This window comes from Heterocephalus glaber, unplaced genomic scaffold, assembly GCF_053883595.1.
Source record: "Heterocephalus glaber isolate CG9 unplaced genomic scaffold, H.glaber_assembly_v1.0 deba00000546, whole genome shotgun sequence".
Classification (NCBI taxonomy): Eukaryota; Metazoa; Chordata; class Mammalia; order Rodentia; family Bathyergidae; genus Heterocephalus; species Heterocephalus glaber.
Window position 1 is genome coordinate 27,828,006 of NW_028258147.1, and position 24,713 is coordinate 27,852,718.

Sequence of the window (24,713 nt, forward strand, 5' to 3'; positions counted from 1 at the left end):
CTATGACAATAGTGGCGAACCTATGGCACATGTGCCACAGTGGGTGGTTTGTATCACTGATAGCTCTAAAAGGTTCATCATCACTGGTCTATGGGTAAGAAAAGTAGATGCCACATGGAAAAATCCACTTCAAAACACAAATAGAAAGTGATGCTGTAATTTTAAAAACTCTTAATTTACACCACTCTTGCATTTCCACTGAAGTGCTGCACTTGAAATATTTATGTCATCATCCACAAAATCTGATTACAGTAACTCATACAGAATTACAGAACTTGAGAGTTAGAAAGAAACTAACAAATTTCTCTCATGTGTGGGATTAAAGTGAAGACCAGATGTTTTGGTTCTTATTCAAGGTCTCTCAACTTCCACCCTAGACTACTGACTAGGATGCACTAAAAAGGATCTGACAAAGGATGAGCTACATAATTTGCACAGCCCAATGCAAAATGAATATTTTTATTAGAAAAATTATTACAAATTTCAAGATGGTGATAGCAGAACTTTAGATTGTGAGTCATTCTAAATGCTGGGTCCAATGCTATTACTATATACAATACAGAGGGATACTTGCTTGTGAATACACATAACTAGGAATCTGGTAGAGACCAAAGAAAACAACCTAGACTCAGAATCCCTTCAGCCACACTAGCTTAGACCCTAACAAGTCTCTAATACTCCAAGACCATTAAACAGAGACAGAATCTATCCTATTTCCATTTCACAAAGTTGTGACAATCAAAAGAAATTAGTTCTTTGCTTTACACGTATATCCATATCATTACTATTCTCTTGACAGTCTTGGAAGTTAAGTTTTCAAATGCCTGAGACACTGAAAAATCAGGTGTAGAGGAGGTGGAGTTCTGTAATAATTATGGCTTATATTTAGATTCTCACCTTCAAGTTTTAACAAGTGTTCACTTCCTCTCAATGGCTTCTCAGCACAGGAAAGCTGTGTTGAGTCTTTGTTCATCACCAAAACGTCTCTAACAGTGCTGTACAACAAAAATATGGTGTGAGGCACATGATTTATAACTCTCCAGCAGCTATGTTTAAAAAGTAAAAAAAACAACAACAAAAAACCCCCATGAAATTAAATTTAAAATATATTTTATTTTACCCAACTTATCAAAAAACATTATCCTTTTAATATACAATCGATGTTAAATTATAACTGGGAAATTTTATTTATCTTTTGGTGCCAAGTGTCTTCGAAAGCCGGTGTTTTACACTCACAGCACATCTCAAACCACGTGGCTATTGGACAGACTTCCAATACACTATAATAACACAAAGCAGACAATCACATGCTTTTTTCTCCCCGTTTCTATTTTCCTTACCATGACAAATTAGTGTACAATGACAGCAGTGCCAGCAACATTCCAGTATTGCCATCTTCAACAAGATGCACTGCAAAAATACAAATTTCCCTAGAAAAAGAGTTATGCAAGAGGCCTGTAAAGCCAGTCATATTTTCATTACTGGACTCTAGAGAGAACAGAGCTCACCCGGTGGGTGCTCTTTAGGAAGCATTTCATCGGGTACCCGGAACAGGGGACGCTGCTCTCGGGGACACCCGGAACCTCAGCGCGACTGCCTGGCCGGGACGCCGGGCTGCGCCCCGGGTGACACGAAGGCGGGGCTCCGCTCCCAGCCGCCGTGGCGGGGGCTTGAGAAGCCTCGCGTGGCCTCCGCCACTCCGGACTCGTGCCGAGGCCCGCGCGGCGCAGTCATCATCCCTCGGCGTCCCCAGCGAGGCTCCGGGGAACTCCCGGGCCCGCTCCCGCCCTGAGCCCTCCACGGGGCTCTCCTGGGCCCACGAGGCCACCCAGGTGTGCTCGGAACGCAGACGCGGCCCGCCGCACTCACTGACCTGAGGCGGCAGCGCGACCGCCGCTTCCGGCCCGGACACGGGCAAGATGGCGGCGGCCGAGAGCGGTGCTGCCGGGGCCCACGACCTAACCACTGGCCTCCAGCCGCGCCGCTGCGCCTGGGCCTCGCAAGGGGAGTCCCCGCTGGCGGACCGCCCTTCCCTCTCCCGGGACTCACTGCCTAGGGGCGGGGCCGCCGTCCCGGAGCCCCCGCCTTTCCACAGGCCCCGCCCCCGGGGCTGGTCCCCCGGGTGTCCGGAGCTCAGATCCCAGATAGAGCCTTCCAGCGCCTTCACACACTTCAGCTCGTTTGATCAATTTTAATGCCTATCAAACATTATTGAGGGCGATATGGTAGAAAATCTAGGGTTTGGAGGTTATGACGTATTCACCTTTTACTCTGTCCACAAATAGGTCTTGGACACCCATTTTATACCTAGCACGGAGTTGGAATGCTGGGGATGTAGGAGAGCCCTAAAAAGACACGTCCCTGTGGAAATCGGGCAATTAGTGAGGGCTTGTTAAGGCCTGTAGAGTACTGCACAGGAGAGGAACCCACTTGGTGGAAGCCCAGCAAAGCCCCCTTGACGATCACTAGGATGAGACAAGAAGACTGAATAAATATGAGAGGGCTCCAGGCGAGAGGGTAGAAAGAAAAGAGCCTTCTAAGGATGGGTAAGATCAAGTGCTGCTCAGGAGAGAGGGCCTAACAGTGGAATGACTGTGAGGCTCCCACTTAGCTCGGTTTGCTTTCAGAGGATTCAATTACGCGATGTTAACTGAAGCCTGAAGATATTAAATACCAAATTCTAGAAAGAATTCATAAGTTTTAATTTCTGAGTGATGTGATGAGTGCTCGCTTTGGTAGCACATATACTGGGTGATGTGATGAAATCTCATCCACAATATGAACCACTTTTTCTAGGGCAAACCCTGCAAGGTATAGGCTGCATTGGTCACTTAGTAGTTTTGAATGATCAGATTGAGTACTAATGCTTGTGTTCAACCACACCAGGATACCTTACATCATTCACCTCACTTCATCTCATAAGAGTAGGGTGAGTTCAGTACAATATGATAGAGAGAGGAAGGCCATTCAACCAACCATGGATCAAAAATATTTGAAAGGGGCAGGGATTTAGCTCAGTGGTTCTTCCGCCTGCCTCACAAGCACAAGGTCCCTAGTTTGATCCGCGGTACCAAAAAAATATATATTTATATATATATATATATATTTGAAAAACTTGTGTCTACCTAGTATTGGGGGAGGTGGGAACCAGAAGGGTTTTCCAGGTTCTTATTTGTCCCAGTCAATGAATTGGTAAGGACAATAGGTAGATATGAAAGATTGCTGTTTACTTTAGGGCAGAAATAAGAAAAGGAAAAGAAAAAAGACGAAGTGCAAAAGAAGTGCTCAGGGAGAAAAGTGTGCTTTAAAAGAAAAAGAGGATTCATCCTGCAAGCAGAACGGACCACTACAAGAACAAAGGTCAGTGGCCCAAAAGTCAACTGTTGTGTTCTTTTATGTCTTCTTTGGTAGTTGATCCAGGTGGTCCCACTTGGTCTTGTGCAAGAAGACTGATATCAGGTGTCAGGTTTTGGTGTGTTCTCAAGTCAGAAGATTGGTACCTGGTGCGGGGCTCAGCTTGATCCTGTGTTAGGTTTGGGTGCTGCTGTTTGGCACCTGTGGTTAATCTCCTCAATTGGGAGATTGTGCCCTGCTGCTCCAGCTACGTTGCCATGCCCTAGCCTCCTACTACATACCCGTATTGAACATTTTTCTTGTGATTCCCTAAACAATATGGTATTTAAAGACACTTTACATAGTACTTGCTTTGTATTAGATATTATAAGTAATCAGGAGGGGTACAAATACATCATTTTCTATAAGGTACTTGAGCATCTACAGATTTTTTTATGCTTGGGAAGTACCAATGGTGACTGTATAGTATTATAATTGTTCTATTTTATTATTAGTTATGTTGTTAGTCTTACTATGCTGAATTTACAAATTGGATTTACCGTAGGTATATATGGATAGGAAAAAACAGTATATATGAGGTTTGATACTATCCACAGTTTCAGATGTTTACTGGGGGTACTTACAAGATATCTATGAAGGAGAAGGGGACTACTGTGTGGATGAACAGAGGAAATGTAGTCAGGGTTTTGGCAAGGGAATACATTTACTAAAAGACACATAGTTGATAGGATTATTTTATTATAATTACCCAAAAAGTCAAATGCAAAGGAATGCAAGAGATTAACTGCACAGTAAGGGCCCAAAGAATCCAGCTGAGCTCCTGGATCCCAGCAATGTCCCACACAAGTCGAGCTAAAGGCTTAGAGTCCAATGCAAAGTCCTCCATGAGTCTAGCCAGTGGCCTAGAGCCCACAGCAAGTCTCATGGTTGTCCGTATTGAGGATCTGAACCTGGAAGGCCCAAAGGCCAGTGGTGGAAGCCAGAAAACCTACACTGGTGAGATGAATGATTTGTGCCACTAAGCTGAGGGATCCACATTAGAGCCAGGGAGTGATGCTAACGGTGAAGATCAGAGCTCCCCTGAGGAAAACAGCAGCCATTCCCAGTGACAGTGAGGCCCCGAGAGCTCCTCCTCCAATGAGAACAGCCTAGTTTGCATCAGGAAAACCATCCACAGCAAGCTTCTCCTAGAAAATCAACCGGCCAAGATCTTCCTTTCCAGTTCTCTTTTTTATGGCTATTGGTAACAGTCCTCAGGTGGATCCCCCATGCTCAGATGACACTGATTCAGTTCAGATGGGTGTTACAAGTTGATCATTAGTTAATCCACTACGGAAAGTATGGAGAGATTAAAATGCCGTATTAGGCACTGAAAATCAGCGTAGTGAATTTGGATGGACTTTTTCCTAAGGCAATGGTGGAATCATTGGAGATTTTTAATGAGGCTAGTGTTATTGGGTAGTTCTTTTTAGAAATGGATTGTGAATTAAACTCATTCCAGGTTCTTCTCACCTCAAAGAATTGGATAAAACAAGCCAAAAAGTCAGTGCCAAAAGTTTATTTGAAAAGTGTGTGTGTGTGGGGGGGGGACAAGGATTTAGCTCAGTGGCACCACCCCTGCCTTGCAAGTGCAAGGTCCTGAGTTTGATCCCTGGTACCAAGAAAAAAAAAGTAGGGGTACTGAGAGTAGGGTCATTGCTGTGACATTACCTGGCCATGTAGCTCAAGAGCCTTTGGAACTGGTTTGTGGGAAGGGGAAGAGTTAGGAAAGATTTGGAGATGCCAGCCGAAGATGTAGACCTGGAATGCCTTTGGCTGTTCTGTATAGGAGATTCTGGTCAGAGCTCAGAAGACCAGAAAGCCAATAAAGACTAGGCTCAGGAGATTTCTGCTGGGAAGAAGGAATGCATTGGCTGCTGGACTCTAGATAATGTGTGTTATGGCTCAGTAGAAAGTTTGTCTGCATTTTGCTCATGTCTTTTGCTACTTTGTCATGCCATGTTGTTGCTCCTCTGTGATGCCTGTTTGCCATCACTGCCTTGGAGCCAGCTGATTATGGAGTGAAACCTCTACACACTGTAAGCCAAACAAACCTTTCCCCTTTTAACTTTGGGTGTTGGGAATTTTGTCTCAGCAACGAGAGAAAGTAATTAACACGGGGGGTGAGGGAGAAACTGCCTCTGCAGAGCAAAGTTGGGGTAAACAAGAAAGGAAAAAAGCAAATATAACAGTACAACTTGGGTCTGGAAAGACACAGGGTTGGATACCATGTAAGGGACACGATGGCCAGCTTCTCCTGGTGTTTCATCTCTTATGCTATCTACATATGGTGGGAACCTGTGAGTTCTACATAGAGCATCTTGAGAGGTGGTGCTGTGCAGATCCTGGAATCCTGCCATACCTCTCTTCCCTGCCAGTTTAAGCCAGGCCCTATCTCTTATTTCAGTAGTATGACCAATTTTTGCACAGAGAGCTGGAGGGATAGTCCAGATGAGAGATGATGGAAACTCAAATTACCAATGGTATGGAGAGTGGGAATTTAGAGAAGTTGGCAGCCTGGGTGGGCGACGGGGCATTTAGAAGATGGTCTAAACAGAGCTTGAAGATTGACCAAGGGAATGACAAAGAGATAAAGAGGATTTTAGGTGTGGCCCCCATAACTGTGTGGTACTGTCCTGGGTGTTACCAGTGTGACCCTTCAGATGGTTCCCTTCAGATGGCTGACCATTGTTGCTTGTCTCTTCATGCTTATGAGGAGAAGTCTTGGATTTGTGGTGGTGATTGATATAAACAGCATACTGGTTTTAGTCCTAATGATTTTCAAGGCAAATTGTTTCGGTGAGAGGATGAATTTGGGGATGGCTTTTCATTCCTGCTGTTGGAAGAGTGGAGTCTGAAGGAAATGTTGTATGATTGAAAGAAGATATCACAGGATTTATCACTTCAGGACTGTCTTGCCAGTCTTTATGGTTTTGGCCTCAGCCTCAAGTCCTCACACACCACCTCAAATCCATATAAATGTCTGCCTAGCCACTCTTGCCATACATAGTTGTGGAAAACTCTTCCGCCAAGCTTAGGAGAAGACTTGGCCTCTTACTTGAGAAAGAACTATTAGGTAGGAGTACCCCCCAAGGCTCTTATTACTTTCTCTTTCTGTCCTCCAACATCTTTACTCACTGCCATTCATATCTTTAGCTGACATGCAGGAAGAGGAGGAATTCCTGTATTTCCTCTTAAGATCTGGCAACATCAATTTTCTGCTCTCCTGTGTGTCTTCAACCTCTCCATTTTTACTGGTTCTTTAACTTCACATACATTAGTCAGTTACACACTCTCAAAAGAGGGGACCATACTTGCTCTCTCTAGTCCCAATTCCTCATATCTCCCCAGAATCCACTCCACTCAGTCTTTCATCCCCACCATGCCATTTGTCAGGGTCACCAATAACCACCATGCTGCCTGTTCCCATGGCCAAAGTTTCACCATTGCAGCTTTTTTTCTCGACTCTTGAAATATTTTATTATTTTGTTCCATATCATTGGTCTTTTTTGTCTTCTGATGGGGTTGTTTTTTGAACAAGGAAAATGTGGTCTTGCCTCAGGTCTCTGCACCAGCTGCTCCCTCTGCCTTGCATGTTCTTTAATCAGAGATCTTCATGACTCATACTCTCCTTCCTTCAAGACTATGCTCACTTTTTGCAGACTTTATATAAATTAGCTCCTTACTTTTCTTGCCATTTACTTCTTCTGTCTTCCTGCTGTCTGGAAAATGGCAAAAAGAGATCCAGATCAGAAATGGAAGCCATGAATTAAGGGAAAGCAAAGCTGACCCATTAGCCTAAGTCCCTGCCTGATTTGAGAAAGAAAGATACCTCTTGTCTTGGATCATCTACCAAGAAATGATCATTACCCAAGAGAAAATAAACTTTGTTACTTTTTTTAAAAAAAATCATTGTTTTGGACCTGTTTGTTATAGTTAGTTGGACTATTCCCCTACTAATATACAGAGGCTTTGCTTTTTATTCTCTGCTTAATCACTAGGGCCTATCGTGGTACAGAGTATATATTCAGTAAAAAATTTTTATGAATAAATCTTAAAAAATATTTCTATACACAGCTCCCTCCAGTTAATGTCATTTGTTCTCTTCTTTTTTTTCCACCCACTCTTTGTGGAGGTGTATTCTTTTCATGTTGTCACCAGTTCCTTGCACAGTAAATCCCCTCTAAGGGGTAAGTGACACTTTTTTTCATTCTTGGAAATTGATTCCCCTTCTCCGTTTACTGTGTTCCTTATGTGTAGCAGCCTGTTATGTAGAACTTTGAATTTCCTGTAGCACCTTCTGCATAATAGATATTAAAAAATATTTACTAAACAGGAGTATGTGTTGCATTTGTTGGGAAGATTGAACTGTACCGAATTTAACAAACTGGTCTGAGGTTATACCAGTTAGGTTTACTAAACATGCATTTTGTAATGGATCCCAAGGTTACAATAGTTCAGTTTCAGTATCTCTTTTTAAAATTTAAACATTTATGCCCCTTACAGGGTGTTTAAGCTTCTTCATTTTTGTTGTAGTGATCCACAGTGAATTTTTGTTGTGGTTTTAAAACAAAAGAGAATTATCAGTCAAAGAATAACAAATTTTCTTATTTACTGTTGTGCCTGGCAGTAATTCAGTTAGTTCTGGAATATCTGTAGAATTGGTGGCTGGCTCATCTTGCTCTCTTTACTTCCACATGTACAAAATCAGTCCATACTTGACAGCAAGATTTACTCTTATAGAGGCTGAGTAGTCATTAAGCTAAAATTAAGGCCCTGTAAACATATGACATGGCTTAGGTAATCTTTTCACAAATGTTCAGAATGAAAAATCTGAAAATGTATACTACTATGTACATCCTAAACTAGTGGTCTTTAAGAAGTTTTCTTGCAAGGCCAGGGATTTAACTCAGTGGCACAGCACCTGCCCGGCAAGCGCGAGGCCCTGGGTTCGATTCCCAGTACCAAAAAAAGAAAAGTAAAAAAAAGCCCCTAAAAAAAAAAAAAAAGAAGAAGTTTTCTTGCATACACCCAAATACATTTTATAAATCAATACCCTTCAACAATTTTGAGATTATATCTAATATTGTCATAAGAAGTTTACATAGTTGCCAAGGACATGATTTCTAAACATAAAAAACCTTTATATTGTAAATAACTCTGTTATACCACACTTTACAGAAATTTAAATATCTAAGTGAAGGATTCTCTTAGTTTTCTCTTGTTGCTGAGACAAAATACCCAATACCCTAAGTTAAAGGAGGAAAGATTTATTTAGCTCACAGTTTGTAGAAGTTTCAGTTCATAATCTGTTGGCTCCAAAGCAGGGTGGAACATGGCAGAAGGGCAACAGTTCATGGTGGTGGAAGACAGCAAAAGCAAGCAAGCAAGGGACTTTAACAGTGTCTTCCTGCCCCTTTTATCTTACTCAGACTACTTAGGGTGGGTAGCACTCATGCCCTTAATCCTAGTGCTCTCAGGCCTACCATTGCACAATGAATCACATACTCTAGATTCAGCCACCTCTGAAATAGCTCCACCTCATTTGCATGAGGTTTTGGGGGAACATCTAAACCCAAGGCATAACATTCTATCATTCATTTAAAAATTTTATGAATAAACCACTCTTTAATTGTAGGAAATTTTACATTATTCTATTTTTTCTCCTTAAACTGGTATTTCTAATCTAGTTTCACCTATTAGATTATTTATTTGCTTAACCAATAATTATATATCATATACAACACATCAGGTATTTTACTATGTAGACTCATTTAACATATTGTCTCAAATTGGGTATCCTGGGAATTTATTCCAAGCCAGAGATTGGGATGTAAAAATATCCATTAAGGAGTATTCTCGGGACCAATGTCAATGGATGGTATGAAGGAGATTGGCCAAGATTGGCCAGAGGGAGAAATTCAGCTGTAATGCAATAGCAACAGACTTCAGCTAACCCAATGAAAACTCTAACTGGACCTACTAGTCCTTCAGTCCTGAGTTGGGGCCAAGTCTTTACACTAACCCATTGATGTGGATGTGTCACTGGATCTGAGCTGTGCCAATGAAGGTAGAATGATCGAGCTGGTAGGACTCCCAGCAGCTGAAGGAATACATCATTCATTACTGAAGGAGGATCTGGAAGTGCAGCATAGATTCTACCTCATCTTCATCAAAGCTTTATGAAGATAAAACTATTATTTTTCCTATTCTATAGATTAGAAAATTGAGGCAGATAGAAATTCACTAAGTTATTCAAGATCACCCGTTACTTAAATGGTAGAGCAAGAATACAAATCTAGACAATCTGGCTTCAGCATGGCATTTCTGACCACTGCATTATAAAATGGCATAGCTATTTGAGGTAATTCTACAAAGCCATTGAATAATCTTTTGAAGCAGAATTTGGCAAACTTTTTAGTTAAAAAGCAGATAGTAAATACGTTCAGCTTTGCATGCTATACTGTCTCTGTCACAATGTGTGACAGTAGTTTTTCGCTACCATGACCAGTAATCAGTGAAAGATAAGTTATAGCTTCAGGGATTTCAAGCCATGATTGGCTGACTCCGTTTCTTTGGGTGTGAGGTGAGGTGGAACATCATGGCAGAAAGGCATGTTGGAGCACATCTGCTCACCTTATGGCAGCCAGGAGAGGGAGAGGAACAAGAGGAGGAGAGGAAAGGAGTAGAGAGAGAAGAGGGAAGTAAAATTTTAACAGGATTTTTCTGTGTGGTAGGTTTAAAAAATACTATTTTCATTTTTACTTTTTTGTGTTTCTACAATAAAAACGTAATTTTGATTTCCACTAAAATGTAAAACAGCTTTAATGTGAATAATGTAATTGTTACTTTAAATAGTATAGTTAGAGAGATTGGGATGCTGGATTCCATAATGATAAATACATCATATTCCTATACCTACAAAGTTAAGGCAAAAATAAGGTTCCACTAGTATATTAGGTGCCTTATTAACTGGGATAGCATTGGGATGGCCACCATAATGTGGGTGATGTTAACATTCCCTGCCTTATTCATTGCTTTTTAAGTAGGGTCTCTGTTTCACATGTAGGCAGTTTTGCTCATCTCTTCTGATTGAACCTTGAAGCACTTAAGTAGCAGCTATCAAAAACTATCAAATTGCTACTGTTAATCTCAGTTAAACCAAAGCCATTTTACTATCTGACCTGTGCCCCTCATCAGACAGGATTTGAATAAATTACATTTGAAACTTGGGAACAGATGATGTGGTTAAATTCTGCCACTGTCTCTGCTCCCATAACTATTGCCCTGGTTTAGGACTTAATCACTCCTCAATCAGACAGTAGTCTTCCAAACTAGTCTCTGCAACCTTTTCCTACCTATTTAATCCATTTCCTTTGTGTGGCCAGATTGATCTGCCTGAAGTACACCTCAAGTGATACTTAGAATCCTTTATTTGTTCATGTTGAAGGACCCTAGTTAGCAAGACAGACTCCATATTGCTGCTTGACCCACCTTTAGATAAACTCAGAAGGAGGAAGGTTAAAAACCTCCTATCCTTAGAAAGTCTCTTTAGAAATAACAATCAACTATTGTTTTACAAATGTTCTAACAGCAGGACTTTTTGCTTCTGTACCTTTTGCTTGCTTTACTAGTTCTATCCCATAGGGGGGCCTAGAAACTGTTGGCCTCAAAGGTGTATAAAACATGTTTGTCAACCCCCAGTCGAGGCTCGAGTCCAAAGCTCGGCTCGGGTCCCGGCCGGTAATAAACTCCTGTGTGGATTTAATATCGGTCTCTGGTTGGCTCTCTCTCACTGGGTGCAACATTCTTCCCTATGAATTAACATTCAAATGGCTCAGCCTTTACTTAAGCTGTCAATATTGTAAGTCATTATGGTTGATGAGAAAGAAAATTTGTGTTTCAACTAATAAAATTAACTGTGCAATTATCTTGAGAAGAGGGATTAAGATTGCACTGATTTTTAACAGTTTGGTTCAAAACTATGACTTTACTACTAGTAGATTTTTACTGTGTTGTATAAATGAAGTATATATATGAATTATTTAAGGTTTAAGAAATCACATATAATAGTGAATATTTTTCCCTATATGACATGCACAAAAGCTTCCAGGATCTTTTTCTTTTCAATTTTTATTTTTTATAGGACATGGTGGCAGTACATAATGATTTCATTCCTCGTTGGGGACTTGGGACATGTACGTAACACATCTTAATTCTTTTTCATCCCCTTTCTGTCCCCTCCATCCTCCCTCCCTCTAACTTGTGGTTCCCTTCCCTTTTGCACAAGATCTATCTCATTTCCTGTTATCTTTTATTTTACTCTTTATTTATATTTGGGGCTTCTTATATAAAAAGCTTCCAGAATATTAAAAAAAATTATCAGTATGAGGTTTACTCCATTCGGGCCCAATGTATTTTCCTCACTTGATCCCTTAACTCATTCTAGTTCTAGCCCACTGAATTGTTCCAATTACTTTTCCATGGCACGTTACCTATGACCTGGCTTTTTCCATTTTTTTTTTTTTTGCTGGAATGTCCCCTTTTAAGATTTAGAAACATTAAATTCTATCTATCCTTCAAGATACATGCCTCCAGCCCCTCCTTAAAATCAGCTGTTGCTAGAAGTAATGCTGGATTTAGCATTTTTCTGTGCTTCTCTCAGACTCCTAGTTTGTTTATACACATAGACAAACAGACAGACTTCATTATAATAATACTGTATTGTATTTCCAGTGTAAATTCCTTGAGAGTGTAATACATATTACAAGCATCACTTTTCCTTTCATTGTTCCTCAGTGGGGTTGGTTAGTACTGAAGGTCAAGGGGGGAGAGGTATGTCTGTTAGTAACAATCTTTACTCCCAGAGTTTGTCAGGGTTGAGGATGGACGATCACATTCTGGGCCAGGTCAGGGCATGAGGGCAAGAATGAGCCTGGAGGATTCAGTAGGACTTTCTGGCAGGAGGGAGGCACCCTTAGCAGAGAAATGTTGGAGGTGTTTCTTTGGGAATAAAACAGTGTAAACTAGAGATTATATTGGTCACCCAGCAGGGAAGAGACCTTGCATTAAGGCTGGCATAAAGAGAACTTTGTGTGAGAGATCCACAGCAAAGCAGTCTCCAGAGAATGTACAAGAGCTCCCAAGTGAGAAGAAAAGATCACAAGAATACTTCTCAAAATTAGAGCAAGGCAATAAGCAGTTAATCAGATCTTCCCTTCACTTCAGCCTGGAATGACTTAAAACTGCTGTTCATGAGTTTGGGGAGGCAGCAAGGCATGATGTGGGGACATGAAGTTGGCCCTGCTTCCTGTCTCCCTGAAGGCTTCCAATCTGAAGCAAGCCTGAGCTGAGGAAGGGAGAACCATTCAGTTCTGTTTGGCTATTATACAAGGTAAACATTTCAATTTTGGGAATGAGGTAGTTTTTATGATGAAATGTGAAGGAAATGAGCTTTTGTATAAAAGACTGACTCAGAGATTTGTGACTCCTGCCTGTGATTTCATCCAAGTGGCAAGGAAAATACTGTCCCCTAAAAATAGAAAGAGCACTGAGGGAAATAAACTTATTTTATGATGCATCCTACAGAGCCCTGCTTTTTCAGTAATGATAACATTCAGCTGTTATCAGGACGAACAAACAATTTTATACAACTAAAAATTTAAATCTTTTCTTCTAGTTCTAGGAAAGGGACCCAGGATCTTGTCCATCCAGGTAAGGGCTCTACCACATACATCCCCACATCCCTAGCCCAGAAAATTTAAATCTTTAATAAATACAATATAAATTACAAAATATAATAATACATAGACAAAGCATTGTTTTTCATTTCCACATAGTTGTTAATTGCACAAATAATGTGATGTTACAAAAGGCAAAAGCATGCAGTTCTTCAGACTGCAGATTCGGTGCCTCCAGGACACATTGGTTATTCTGACAGTTGTCAGAGAGCAGAAAGCTGGAGAAAAGGGCACATTTCTTATATTGAGTCGTAATGGGGATGATGCCAGATATCATGAGGAACATTCACCATGATTATACAGCTTAGGCAAATTCTCAGACTATTAACAATATTGTTATGTAATGGATGTTTATGTAGTGGATTCAGAAATAATCTTTTGAAAGCAACTTAGTTTTTATTAATATGAAAAAGCATCTCTGTAATTATTTATGTAATAGTTTGAAAGTTAAATCCCAATCTACATTTATTATTTAACATGTCAGCCAAGGAAATGCATTTATATCATATTCACTTCTTTTTTCGTTTGCCAAAAATATGCATATTGAGCATAAATTGAAGAGCCCCAAGGGACTGAATTTAACTACAAGAGCAAGAGACTGAAAAAGGAAGATAGTCAATAATCTTCTGTAAACAAATGTAAGGTTTTTTTTTCTATTATCTGGGACAAGCTAGGTTCATATTTAGAAATTAAAGTAGGAGTTTGTTTTTGTGCATGAGTTTTAGTGTGTAAATTTTTACACTCCTGGCTGAGGATGTATCTCAATGGTTGAGCATTTACCTCGCATGAACATGGCTGTGGGTTCAATCTTACAATATATGCCTACTTCTTTGTCTCCAAATACATGTAAATTCTAGAAGTCTAATTGAAGATGTAAGGCATTCCCTGTTAACATGGAAATATTTTCTTATATTAATGCCTATAAATATTGAATTACTATATTAAATGAATGTCTTATTGCCTCAGAACTTTTTTCTTGTAACTTTACATAAATGTCTGGGAAATAAGACTCTCATTTAGTAGCTTATAAAGGATGCTGATGTATCAGCAGCTGCCTTGACATTATTGGATTCAAGTAAATCCTATCCTGAATGTTAAATAGAATAGGATAGGATCATTCATTCTAGTAAAAGCATTGACTCCATAAATTTTTGTGGTTCAAACTGCTATTGATATTTCCACTAGCTCTTTAAAATTTTAATTACTGAAAATTATTCCTTTTAACCTAAATTTTTCTTTCATTTGCATTTAGTTTACAAGATAGATGTTGTGGACTAGAGAGTATATAAAGAATGAAATGACATGTGGTCAGTTTATGCCTACGTATATACACAAGGAGATTGGTATTGAGAATGATCACTATTTCCAACATTCTTCCTCCAGGTTTGAAGTTAATTGAGAAATACCTTTAGCAGGCAGAGACTTGGAAATCAAAATATCACTGTTATCGCTGGTAACACTGAACATGGCTTAGATCTCCAATACTTTGGGCTTTATTTAGATCACTACTGTTGCAAACGGTGTTACTCACTGCCTCTCATCCTTGGATCCAGAATAATAAGTAGGGAGAAGATGCATGCAGTGAGCATGGAACTTTTTTTTTTGCATAGAACTTTTAACACATTAGTTTCACTAGTTCAAGCAAAATGAAGCAATGAGTGTTAGATTTTCACCCCTGTTATTCAGGATAAATCTAACTCCTCTCCTACAAGGAAGTTGAATAAGGGGCAGAGAGATGCCAAAAATTATATACTAGCAGATGTATCATATAAATATGAAGGCAGGGGCACAGAGTTCCCATGATATATTTTGGAGAATTTTTCAAGTTTTATCATCATTTTGGAAATAGAAACATTTATTTTTTAATTTCTTTTTTATTAGTTCATAGTTGCAGTGCACAATGATTACATTCCTTGTGGAGAGTTGGTATATATATATATATATATATATATATGCATCTTAATTCTTTTTGTGTCCCTCCTCCCTCCTCAATCCTCTCACCCTCCATCTCTTGGTCCCATTTCTATTTGCAAAACTTTTATGTCCATTTCCTATTATCTATCTTTTATTTTGTTCTTTTTTCATCCTTTGGGTTTCTCAAATAAAAGAAACCATATGATATTTAAGCTTGCGTGTCTGATTTATTTCACTTAACATTATGGTCTTAAGGTGCATCCATTTTCCTACAAATGACTCAAATTTATTCTTCTTTGTGGCACAGTAGTATTCCATCATGTATAAACATCATATTTTCTTTATCCATTCATCGGTTGATGAACACACAGGCTGCCTCCAAGATTTATTGTGAGCTGTGCTGCTTTAAACATGGGTATGTATGTATTACTGTAACATGATGTCTTTAACTCTTTTGGGAAGATAGCTAGAAGGGGAATAGATGGGTCAAATGGAATTTCTAATTTTAGTTTTTTGAGGAATCTCCATACTGGTTTCCAGAGTGGATGTACTAGTTTATATTTCCACAAACAATGTAGAAATATTCCTTTTTTTTCCTGCAACCTTGAAAGCATTTGTTAATATTTGATTTCTTGATGGTAGATATTCTTTCTGAATGAAATTTTAGTGATGTTTTAATTTGCATTTCTCTAATGGCCAGAAATATTGAACATTTTTTCATGTATTTATTGGCTATTTGTACTTCTTCTAAGAAGTATCTATTCACTTAAGTGGCCCATATTTTGATTGGATCTTTTATTTTGGGGGGAGTGTTCTATATATATATATATATATATATATATATATTTTTTTTTTTTTCTGTACAGGGAATAAAACTCAGGACTTTGTACTTGTGAGGCAGGCATGGTGCCACTGAGCCAAATCCTGGGCCCCCTGAGTTCTTTATATATTACAGGTATTAGTCCTTTGTCGAAGGAATAGGTGGCAAAATTTTCCCCATTCTATATGTTGTCCTAACTCTTAACTCTCTTTGCTGTGCAGAAGCTTTTTAAATTTGACATGTTCCATTTGTTCATTCTTTTCTCTTTTTTTGGTACTGGGGATTGAACTCTGGTCCTTGCGCTTGTGGGACAGGCAGCTGAACCAGTGAGCTAAATCTTGGCCCTCATTTGCTCATTCTTGATGTTATTTCTTGTGCAATTGGGGTTCTCTTTAAAAACTCTTTACCTGTGCCCATGTCTTCAAGAGTTGTACCTACTTTCTTTTCCAGTAGAATGAGTGTTTCTGTTTCAATATTTAGGTATTTGACACATTTTGATTTTAGTTTACTGCATAGTAAGAGATATGGGTCTAGATTTGATTTTCTGCATGTGTATAGCCAGTTTTCCCAATACCATTTGTTAAAGAGGCCACCTTTGACAAACTTATCTAGAAGACAGCCACAGAGTACACAATAATTTCAAATAATTATTCATTTCATAACTACTGTTGATGAATGACCATGTATACATCACTATGGGTATTATAAAAAAAAAAGGTAAAACAATACTAAACTCCTCTTCTTCACTTAGTGAGAGGATATTAAAGTGTAAAATATTTATTAAAATATAAGGTATTTATATCTCAATACAAAACACAGTAAGTTTTGATAAATAAATGGTAAATTAGTGTTGCTGAAAGAATTCATGAGTATGGCGTGATCTCTGTGGGCTGCATATCAGCTAAGAAGTATTATTTTTAAGTGAATTCAATCTGGCTTAAACCAAAAGAAGATGGAATTTGAACTATTTAACTATGAGTCCAGAGATAAAATGCATGTCAAGTTTGCTTTGATTTGGTGGTTGAGAGATGTCAATAGGGACCATATTTTCTTTATATTTTCTTCTACTCTGATTAGCTTTATCAAAAGATGAATTTCCTGGTTACTATAAAATGGTAACCTTTAACTGTAGGGATTTTTTTTTTGGCGAAAGATTTTTTTTCCGAAATGTGGCTCAGAAGAGCAGTAAATCTTTCCTAGAAATCATATCTACCTGTAAATGAGTTACTATAACTAGGGCATGAGATTATGTTGATTAGTATGAATCACATGCCTGGGACATGCTTAATACCTGAACAAATAATCTAGGTAGAAATCAAGTGATAAGTTAGTGCGAGAGTTGATAGATTTAAATTACAGACCAGCAAGTTAAATTTGAATTTTGAAAATGCAATGAGTATTTTAAAAAATAAGTATGTCCTAAACATTGCATGAGACATACTTACACTAAAGAACTATTGTTTATTTGAAATTAAAAATCAATTGGATGTTCTACATTTTATCTAGCAAACTTAGTCAAAGTAAATGTGTGTAGGAAGACAATGGCAATGTTCACTTCAACTAGAAGAGTTGGGAAAGCTTGTCAAAATGAGACATGTAAGGGACTCAATGGATAGCTAAGATGCAGGAAGGAAAAAAGGATTGAGAGGATAGGAGGGAAGTGCAGTGGAGGGAAGCACAATGTGAGTGAAGTTGTGTTGTAGCGTGGTCAAAATACAGTGCCTGTCTAGAACAAGGTCCACTGTGGCTGGCAGGGGTGGCCAGATTCAGAGGAGGATAGACCAAATACTACTTGAAGACTATAAATAGTTTTGAATGTCAGTTTGAAGAGTTTGAACATTAGCTTCTGGGTCAATAATTGGCAATCTTTTTCTGCAAAGGGACAGAGAGTCTTAGACTTTAAAGGCCATTTGGACTGTATTGCAACTATTCAACTCTGCTAGAAAGCAGCCACCAACAAGTGGGCATAGCTAAGTTCTAATAAATCTTTCTTTACAAAACAACCAATAGACAGATTTGGCCCACAGGGAAGAAGTTTCCCTGCATATGTTGTAGATAATGGGGACATCTACATTGTTGGTCCCTATTGTAGATAAAGTTGGTTTTGTCTGCAAAGGGCCCGTCTTTCCTTCTGGGAACTGTCCTGTTTTGTGTACTTTTGATGAGGCTCTCAGCCACCCTACCTCTAACACGGATGGTGATCTACAGCTGGCTAATTAGAGAACATCATTCATTTGGCTGGAGTGATTGAATCATGGATTGAATCCTGGGACTCTGTACTGTAGGTCCCAAGAAAGACAATCTCTTACCTTTGGTGGGGAAGCCCCAGTCTGTGAACCCAGACTGTCAGTGGGTAAATCCTTCCCCACTTGGAGGAAGCATTTTTTGCAGTAAGAGAAAAACAAAACCAACACAAGAAAGAGAACTGAGAGACGGTCAGGAAGAAAGTGCTAATCAAATTGGTTAATATGTAGATTCAGTTATTCAGAGCTTTGTTTGTCCTGGGATAAACAGCATTGATGTGATTGTTAGACCTGTAGCATCCCAGGCCACATCCATCAGTGTTTACCAATCAGAATCTACGTTTTAACAAGATCCTATGACTTTATTTTTGCTTAACCAATTTGAGTGAAGATTCTGTCATTAAGAGTGGAAGGTGTCATGGCTACAGTAATATTATACATTAGTCTTCAAAACTATAAATTTGGAAAGTGACCTGATTAAAATTTTTTCAGGTGGATTCAGTGTTCAAGGTAGATTGTAGCGGGCTTGGCATGAGAGAAGACAGGAGAAGAAATCCAGTGAAAAAGTATGAAGTCCCAGTGAAGTCTAGAACCTATTCTATGTCCTTTGCTGAGTTTTCTATGTCTTTGGGCATGCCTAATGAGTTGGTTTCATAGATCCTAATACTTTCATTCACTTATTCTACAAATATTCTGTAAATATTTATTAATTTTTATGAGCACTTGTGAGCTGTTCTACTATTCTTGGTGTTAGGGCACTAGAGTAGAGGTTAGCAAACTATGTCCCATTGGCCAAATCTGTCCTGCTGCCTATATTTGTAAATAAAGTTTTACTGGAACACAACCATGTTCATTTATTGTTTCAAGCTGATTTTGTGCTACAGTGGAAGAGTTGAGTACATGTGACAAAGACCATATTTTCTGCAAATCTTGAAATATTCATTGATCCTTTAACTGACCTTTGTACTAGACTGATGAAATTCCTATTTCCTTGAAGTTACAAGGAACTGTGATTATAAAGAAGTAGTTAACATGGATGAGATATTAGTAGACAGGAAGACCTCTTTGAAGATGCAAGTTATGAATGATGAGGAGCTTTATGTGCAAAGACTTGGAGAGAAAACTACAAAAGCAAAAGTTCTGAGGTGGGGATACATTTTTGGGGGTTAAGAAGCAGAAATATAAAAACTGGCTGGAGAGCAGAAAGCAAAGAAGTAATTTGGAGAGAGTCCCTTTGTGTTAAAACTTGTGTAGGAAATCATGGTTGTAGAACCCCCTACTTGTCCTTTGTTCCTGTAGTGTACTTCCAACTTCCCATCAAAATCCAGGCAATGTACTCTCTTTGAAGGTCTCTTTTTTGGCTTATCATTTTGTTATGAAAAATTCAGGCACACAGAAAAGTTGAAAGAATCATACCACAAACCCACTACCTATCATCTACCTTCTGCAATTGACATTTGTGCTATAAGGATATCTAACATATCTATCCACTTACTTATCCCTCTATTCATCTTATTGTTTAAATTATGCACTTCAAAATAAGTTGTAGATACCAGTACACTTTGTTCTCAAAACTTCAGCATAGTATCAGTAGCTAGAATTCAAACTCAATTACTTAAACATTTTTTTTTGAAAAAAAGGTGAAATTTATGGAAATAGGAGTGTTCATTATTTGATCATTGCATGTTGTATACATGTATTGAATTATCACAGTATACCATGGAAATATAAACAATTAAACATTCTGTTGAGAAAATCTGCCATTGCCTTTTTTCCTCTCCTATTGCCTCCACTGGATTGAAGTAACTGTGCATCATTTGTTTTCTATCAGTGCCTCACATATAGTAGAAATTAAGTTAATTTGTTAAATGAATTTCATCAGATGTTACTTTAGTTTATTTCTTTTCTTGTCTTTTTTTTTTTTTTTTGGTACTGGGGATCAAACTCGGGTCCTTGTGTTTGCGAGGCAAGAGGCGGAACCACTGAGCTAAATCCCTGGATCCTATTTCTTTATATATATATATAAAGTACAGTAGTTTTACTAGTGCTTTGATTCATCCCCTCATTCTTCTTTAGGACATTTGTAGAAAGCAACTTCCATTCCACTAGTTCAACATCATAGGGAATTAATAATTTTAAATAGTTAATGTTAGCAGACAAACTGACTTTCACACTGTGTTTTTACAAATTTCCACAAGGTGGTGCCCAAATATCTTTATAGAATAATAATCCCTAAAGACTCCTGGTCAATCTTAACTAATTTGTTAGTATTTGTCCTTTCTGAATTTGGCCTGTTAGCATAATAGAAAATAAATAATTAAGAAAAAAGTTACCTATTAGTGAATAAAATTATACATGTGTAACTTTAGAATCTGTAGTTGTGGACATGAACAATGCATAATGATTATAGTAAGTAACTTTTATTTGTGTAGAGTTTTTTAAAAAGTGTTTTTTATATTTCCACATAGTAAAAATATTAATCTACCTTACGTTCCTTCACTGTAAACTTTGTCCATGAATGCTTTGCTTTTTCTACATAGTTTAAAAGGACAAAAGAAACAAACTACTGAACAAGAGGAATTACATAATTTAGATGTAACTGAAAAAGAGATGACTATTACCTTAATCAGGGACAATGCTGTGTAAATTAGTGTTATAATAAACTATGGGATAATAAGTTACTTAATGTTCTTTAAGTATTTTGTTCTAGGAACCTGTTAATTATTTTAAAACCTTCATTTTTGGATATTCTTATTAAATTTCAAATACCCTGATCAGAAAATTTAAGTAGCTGGGTAGTTTCTCCAAATTCATGGAAATGATGATACCTACCTGCATTACTGGCTATGTTTTGGTCAAATGTCAAAAACATGGTCCACAGGCACTGCAATCAGAGTAACATTCCCCAGGTGCTCAGGCAGACCTATCTAGACCTGGAGGAGAAAGTTCTTCAGCTAATTCGGTTCTGAAAATGAGTGTTCATTGCTTTTGATGGCCCAGGGCAGGAATTAATGTTTATGCAGTGAGATCTGAGACTCATAAAGGGCCGTATTAAACCCATATTTTACAAACACTAATTGTTGACTATACACTCTTGTTTTTCTACTGCTCTAGCATAAGTCTGGATGGTGCAAAAACCAACAAACCTCTTGGGGTATATAAGAATAATGTAAAATGTTCAGTTAATGCAAAAAATCTAAACTTAGTCACACACTGATTCATGATTTGACATTTGGATGGATGTCAAAATCTGTCCTCTATTTTATTAACTATGAAATGGAAGAATTAAATAAACATTATCTCTACATTCAGTAAAGATTGAATCTCTGAGATTCAATGCTATTATTTGTCCCTATTACAAAAAATGTAAGCAGTGTGTGTGTGTTAAATAATTCACCAAGATTTGATATAACACCTTCTAATATCAGAAAGAAGAATTGGCTAAGTGAAAAATAGCAAACAGTAAAAGAAAGTTTAATCATGGTTTAAATAGATCTAATCTTTCTCTTTTGGTGAATACAACATGAAAAACTTAAGAATGCTCTATCTGCTAAGTGAAGGGATAATTTAAAAAATTGAACACCCAAACCCAAGACATAGGCCAATATACTTTTTGATATTTATTAGAAAGGAAAATTATAAATTTTTGCAGTTAGCACCTTGGCTATTTTGGTATGAAGTAATTGCTTTTAGTACGAAATAAACAACATAGAAACAATAATTATCAACAGGAAATACCAATATTAGAGGAATATTTTAGAGGAAGGAAAATTTTAATAGTTTTCAGTTTAGTACAATGAAAATTTATGCTGTCACTGTGGTCTAGGAGACAATGTGTTTTGCATATGTGACAGTTACTCAAGCTGGGGGCCAAATGATGAATAAAATGAGGTGTATTATGAAGTAAACAAGATAAAAAATGATTGAGACATTATAATTGTAAGCCTAAAATTATTCAAAAAACAGTTTATTAAATAAGAATAACAACAGAAAGGAATAGAAGACACATGGAAGGGCCAATTCAACTAGAATTTAGGGAGCACAGGGAGGACTAGAACTTTGCTATTCCAAACTTGTGCAATACCACATTTCCTAAATGCTATTACCAATGATTATTTTCATTTCCTATTGTCTTTGAATCTTTCTTTTTGCTGATAAATAGGACCAATATCATTTTGATGTTTTTCTATTTACTGATGAAAGAGATGAAGGAATGTCTAAGTGATACTCTTGGAGCCAACAGGATAATGAATCCCAGAAACTTCAGAGTTTTGGAGCAAGTGTTAGAATTTCTACTGTATCAAGATTTTAGAATGAAAACAAAACAGGGACTTCTAACAGTGAATTTTCCGAATTTGTTCAGAATGGTATGGAATGCTCCCTTCTCAGTTGGTAATATTCTTTTCAGTGATCAGCAGCATGGGAGTGGCTGAAATTGGAAGAAGTAAAATGTTACACTATGCCTTAGTCTCATTCCAAATATATCACCTTGAAGCAAGTGTGAGCTGGTTTATGACTAGTCTTTTTTGACTTCATAAAAGATAAAGTTTTCTGACATAACAGACTTTGACTTCTTGTGAATGGTTCTAGGACCTCAAAATACTACTGGGCCATCCACAGTAGTAACAATAAAAAATAGTGTGATCTTTTTCTATAAAAACTACTGCAGAAGAACTCTCAGAAGAGCATAGGCTCCACATTACCTCTTCCCAGTCATGGTTATTGTGCTTTCTTATTTGTCTGGTGTATGTGGAAATATGCATTAATTCAAGATCATCAGTTAGGGTGAAGGTTAACAGGCTTCAGCTATGGTACATTGCTTTTCTGGGTATGATGCCAACTGCTTTATATAAATAGACAGAATTTAAGAGTTTCTCTGGTGTCACATTCACAATTATGCTGATTGCCACACCTGGCAATGAGAGGCTGCAAAGTTTGGGTTTGGTTTACCCTCTTTGCACACTGTGGGCTAGAACGGAACAGTAGGTAGGACTCTAACCCCTCCCTTCAATGAGAACAGCTCCAAAACTGGAGGGCTTTAGTCCACTCCTCCCTCTGGGAATCACCAATTTGCTTCTTAGGGGTATTATTATTCTGCCTGTTGTTAATTTGCCTCAGGAAAAAGAGTTGATCTGGAAAAAAGTCACTTCCTATGCTTTGTTTCACATCTCGTGAGTGAAGGTGTGGCTGACATCCATGGTAAATACATAGTTGTTCCCCGGGAATTTCCACTTTTACTTACAGCCCCACAAAACTTCCTCGGTTCCTCAGAAGCTGCTCTGTGACAAGGAGACAATGAACATGAACATTCATGTAGGTACTGTACTTAGTTTAATGATGCAGTAGTTGTTGTAAGTGAGGCTCAAGGGTCAGACAGACCCGAGTTAAGTCCCATCCTGGCATTTGTAGCTTGGGTATAGCCCGGGGAAAGTTATTGCACTCTTCTCGGCTTCCGTGTCTGCAAAAGGTGAATTCTTCATTTTTCTTTGAGAACACTTTCATTTTCTGTTCATTTAAGAAATGTCCTTTACATTTTTTTTAGGAAATTGTAGGTTGGCAGGCAGTTGAAAGAAATAATGCAGCCTTCTGTGTGTCCTTAACTTGATCTTTCCTAATGGTAGCATCCTGTAGGTCTCTAGGATGATATCATGATCAAGATGTGGATGTTGAGGGCTGGGGATTTAGCTCAGTGGTTCCGCCACCTGTCTCGCAAGTGCAAGGTCCTGAGTTCGATCCCTGGTACCAAAAAAAAAAAAAAAAAAGACGTGGATGTTAATAGTCAAGACACTGATCCTTTCTGTCACCATGCAGATTCCTCATGTTGACCTTTTATAAACACATCACTGTCTTCCCTCTACTCCTCCCCCTGCTCCTTCCATAACCCCTGTTAACCAATCATCTGTTCTTCATTTCTATGGTTTAAAAATGTGTTCTTGTGAGGACCGGATGAAATCATGTGTGTAAAGTACTCACTTAGCCCTTGGTAAGTGATCATGAAATGGAGGCTATTATTGTTACAAGGAGAAAAGTCTGTAAATATTAAAATGTTTTCCTAAGAAAGCTGATATGTGGCCTCTGTCTCAAAAGCATCCCACTAGAAGTGTACTGGTCCATTGTTGAGGGGTCAAGTGGTTTCTTGGCAAGATATTTTGCAGCTATGACGCTAACTTACTAAGGACTATAAGCAGAAGGTAGAAGATGGGGAAAAAGACAATGAAACACCTACAGTGACTTTCTTTTTTGCACAAAGACCTCAGAATATTGGCCTTCGTACAATTACCTCTCAGTTTTACTTCCTAAGTGGGAAAGACTCCCCTAGAACCTCATGGGGAACTAATGTTAATCTCAGACTACCCTTTCATTGTATATTACATCAACTTTTTGCTATGAAAAATTTCAGAAAATCACACAAGTAGAAATGCTTGACTAATAAACCTCTAAAAGCTTTCATAATTATCAACCTCTCAAAAAGTCAACTTTTTTTCTTAAATTCTTTTATTGGTACATTTTAGGTATACAATCTATTTACATTTATCATTGGGTGCTTGTACCTGTACATGATGGATCTTAGTTCTTATTTTTCCCCCATTCCCTGTGTTCCCT

At 38.2% G+C, this 24,713-nt stretch overlaps 2 protein-coding genes across 23 annotated transcripts in view; one reads left to right on the top strand and one right to left on the bottom strand.

Moving 5' to 3' along the window:
• Mios (meiosis regulator for oocyte development) overlaps positions 1–2,045 on the bottom strand; it is a 37,795-nt gene extending 35,750 nt beyond the window's left edge. For 3 of the 7 annotated variants that reach the window (XM_087204684.1, XM_004862733.4, XM_087204685.1), the window contains exons 1-2: positions 1,874–2,045; positions 898–995 (exon numbers count right to left, since the gene is read on the bottom strand). The gene's annotated coding sequence lies outside the window, so the exon portion shown is untranslated. Of the gene's footprint in view, positions 1–897; positions 996–1,340; positions 1,655–1,873 lie in introns of those variants that run through there. The other 4 variants (XM_021242836.2, XM_087204683.1, XM_021242835.2 and 1 more) reach the window with 3 other exon arrangements.
• Col28a1 (collagen type XXVIII alpha 1 chain) overlaps positions 1,699–24,713 on the top strand; it is a 241,244-nt gene continuing 218,229 nt past the window's right edge. For 3 of the 16 annotated variants that reach the window (XM_021242825.2, XM_021242829.2, XM_021242834.2), the window contains exons 1-2: positions 2,049–2,546; positions 3,236–3,360. Coding sequence is in view for 9 of the 16 variants with exons in the window: in XM_087204676.1 (XP_087060802.1) it covers positions 15,323–15,462 (140 nt within the window). In the remaining 7 variants the exon portion in view is untranslated. Of the gene's footprint in view, positions 1,833–2,048; positions 2,547–2,568; positions 3,361–11,539; positions 11,592–13,072; positions 13,108–15,214; positions 15,463–24,713 lie in introns of those variants that run through there. The other 13 variants (XM_087204676.1, XM_087204677.1, XM_087204678.1 and 10 more) reach the window with 10 other exon arrangements.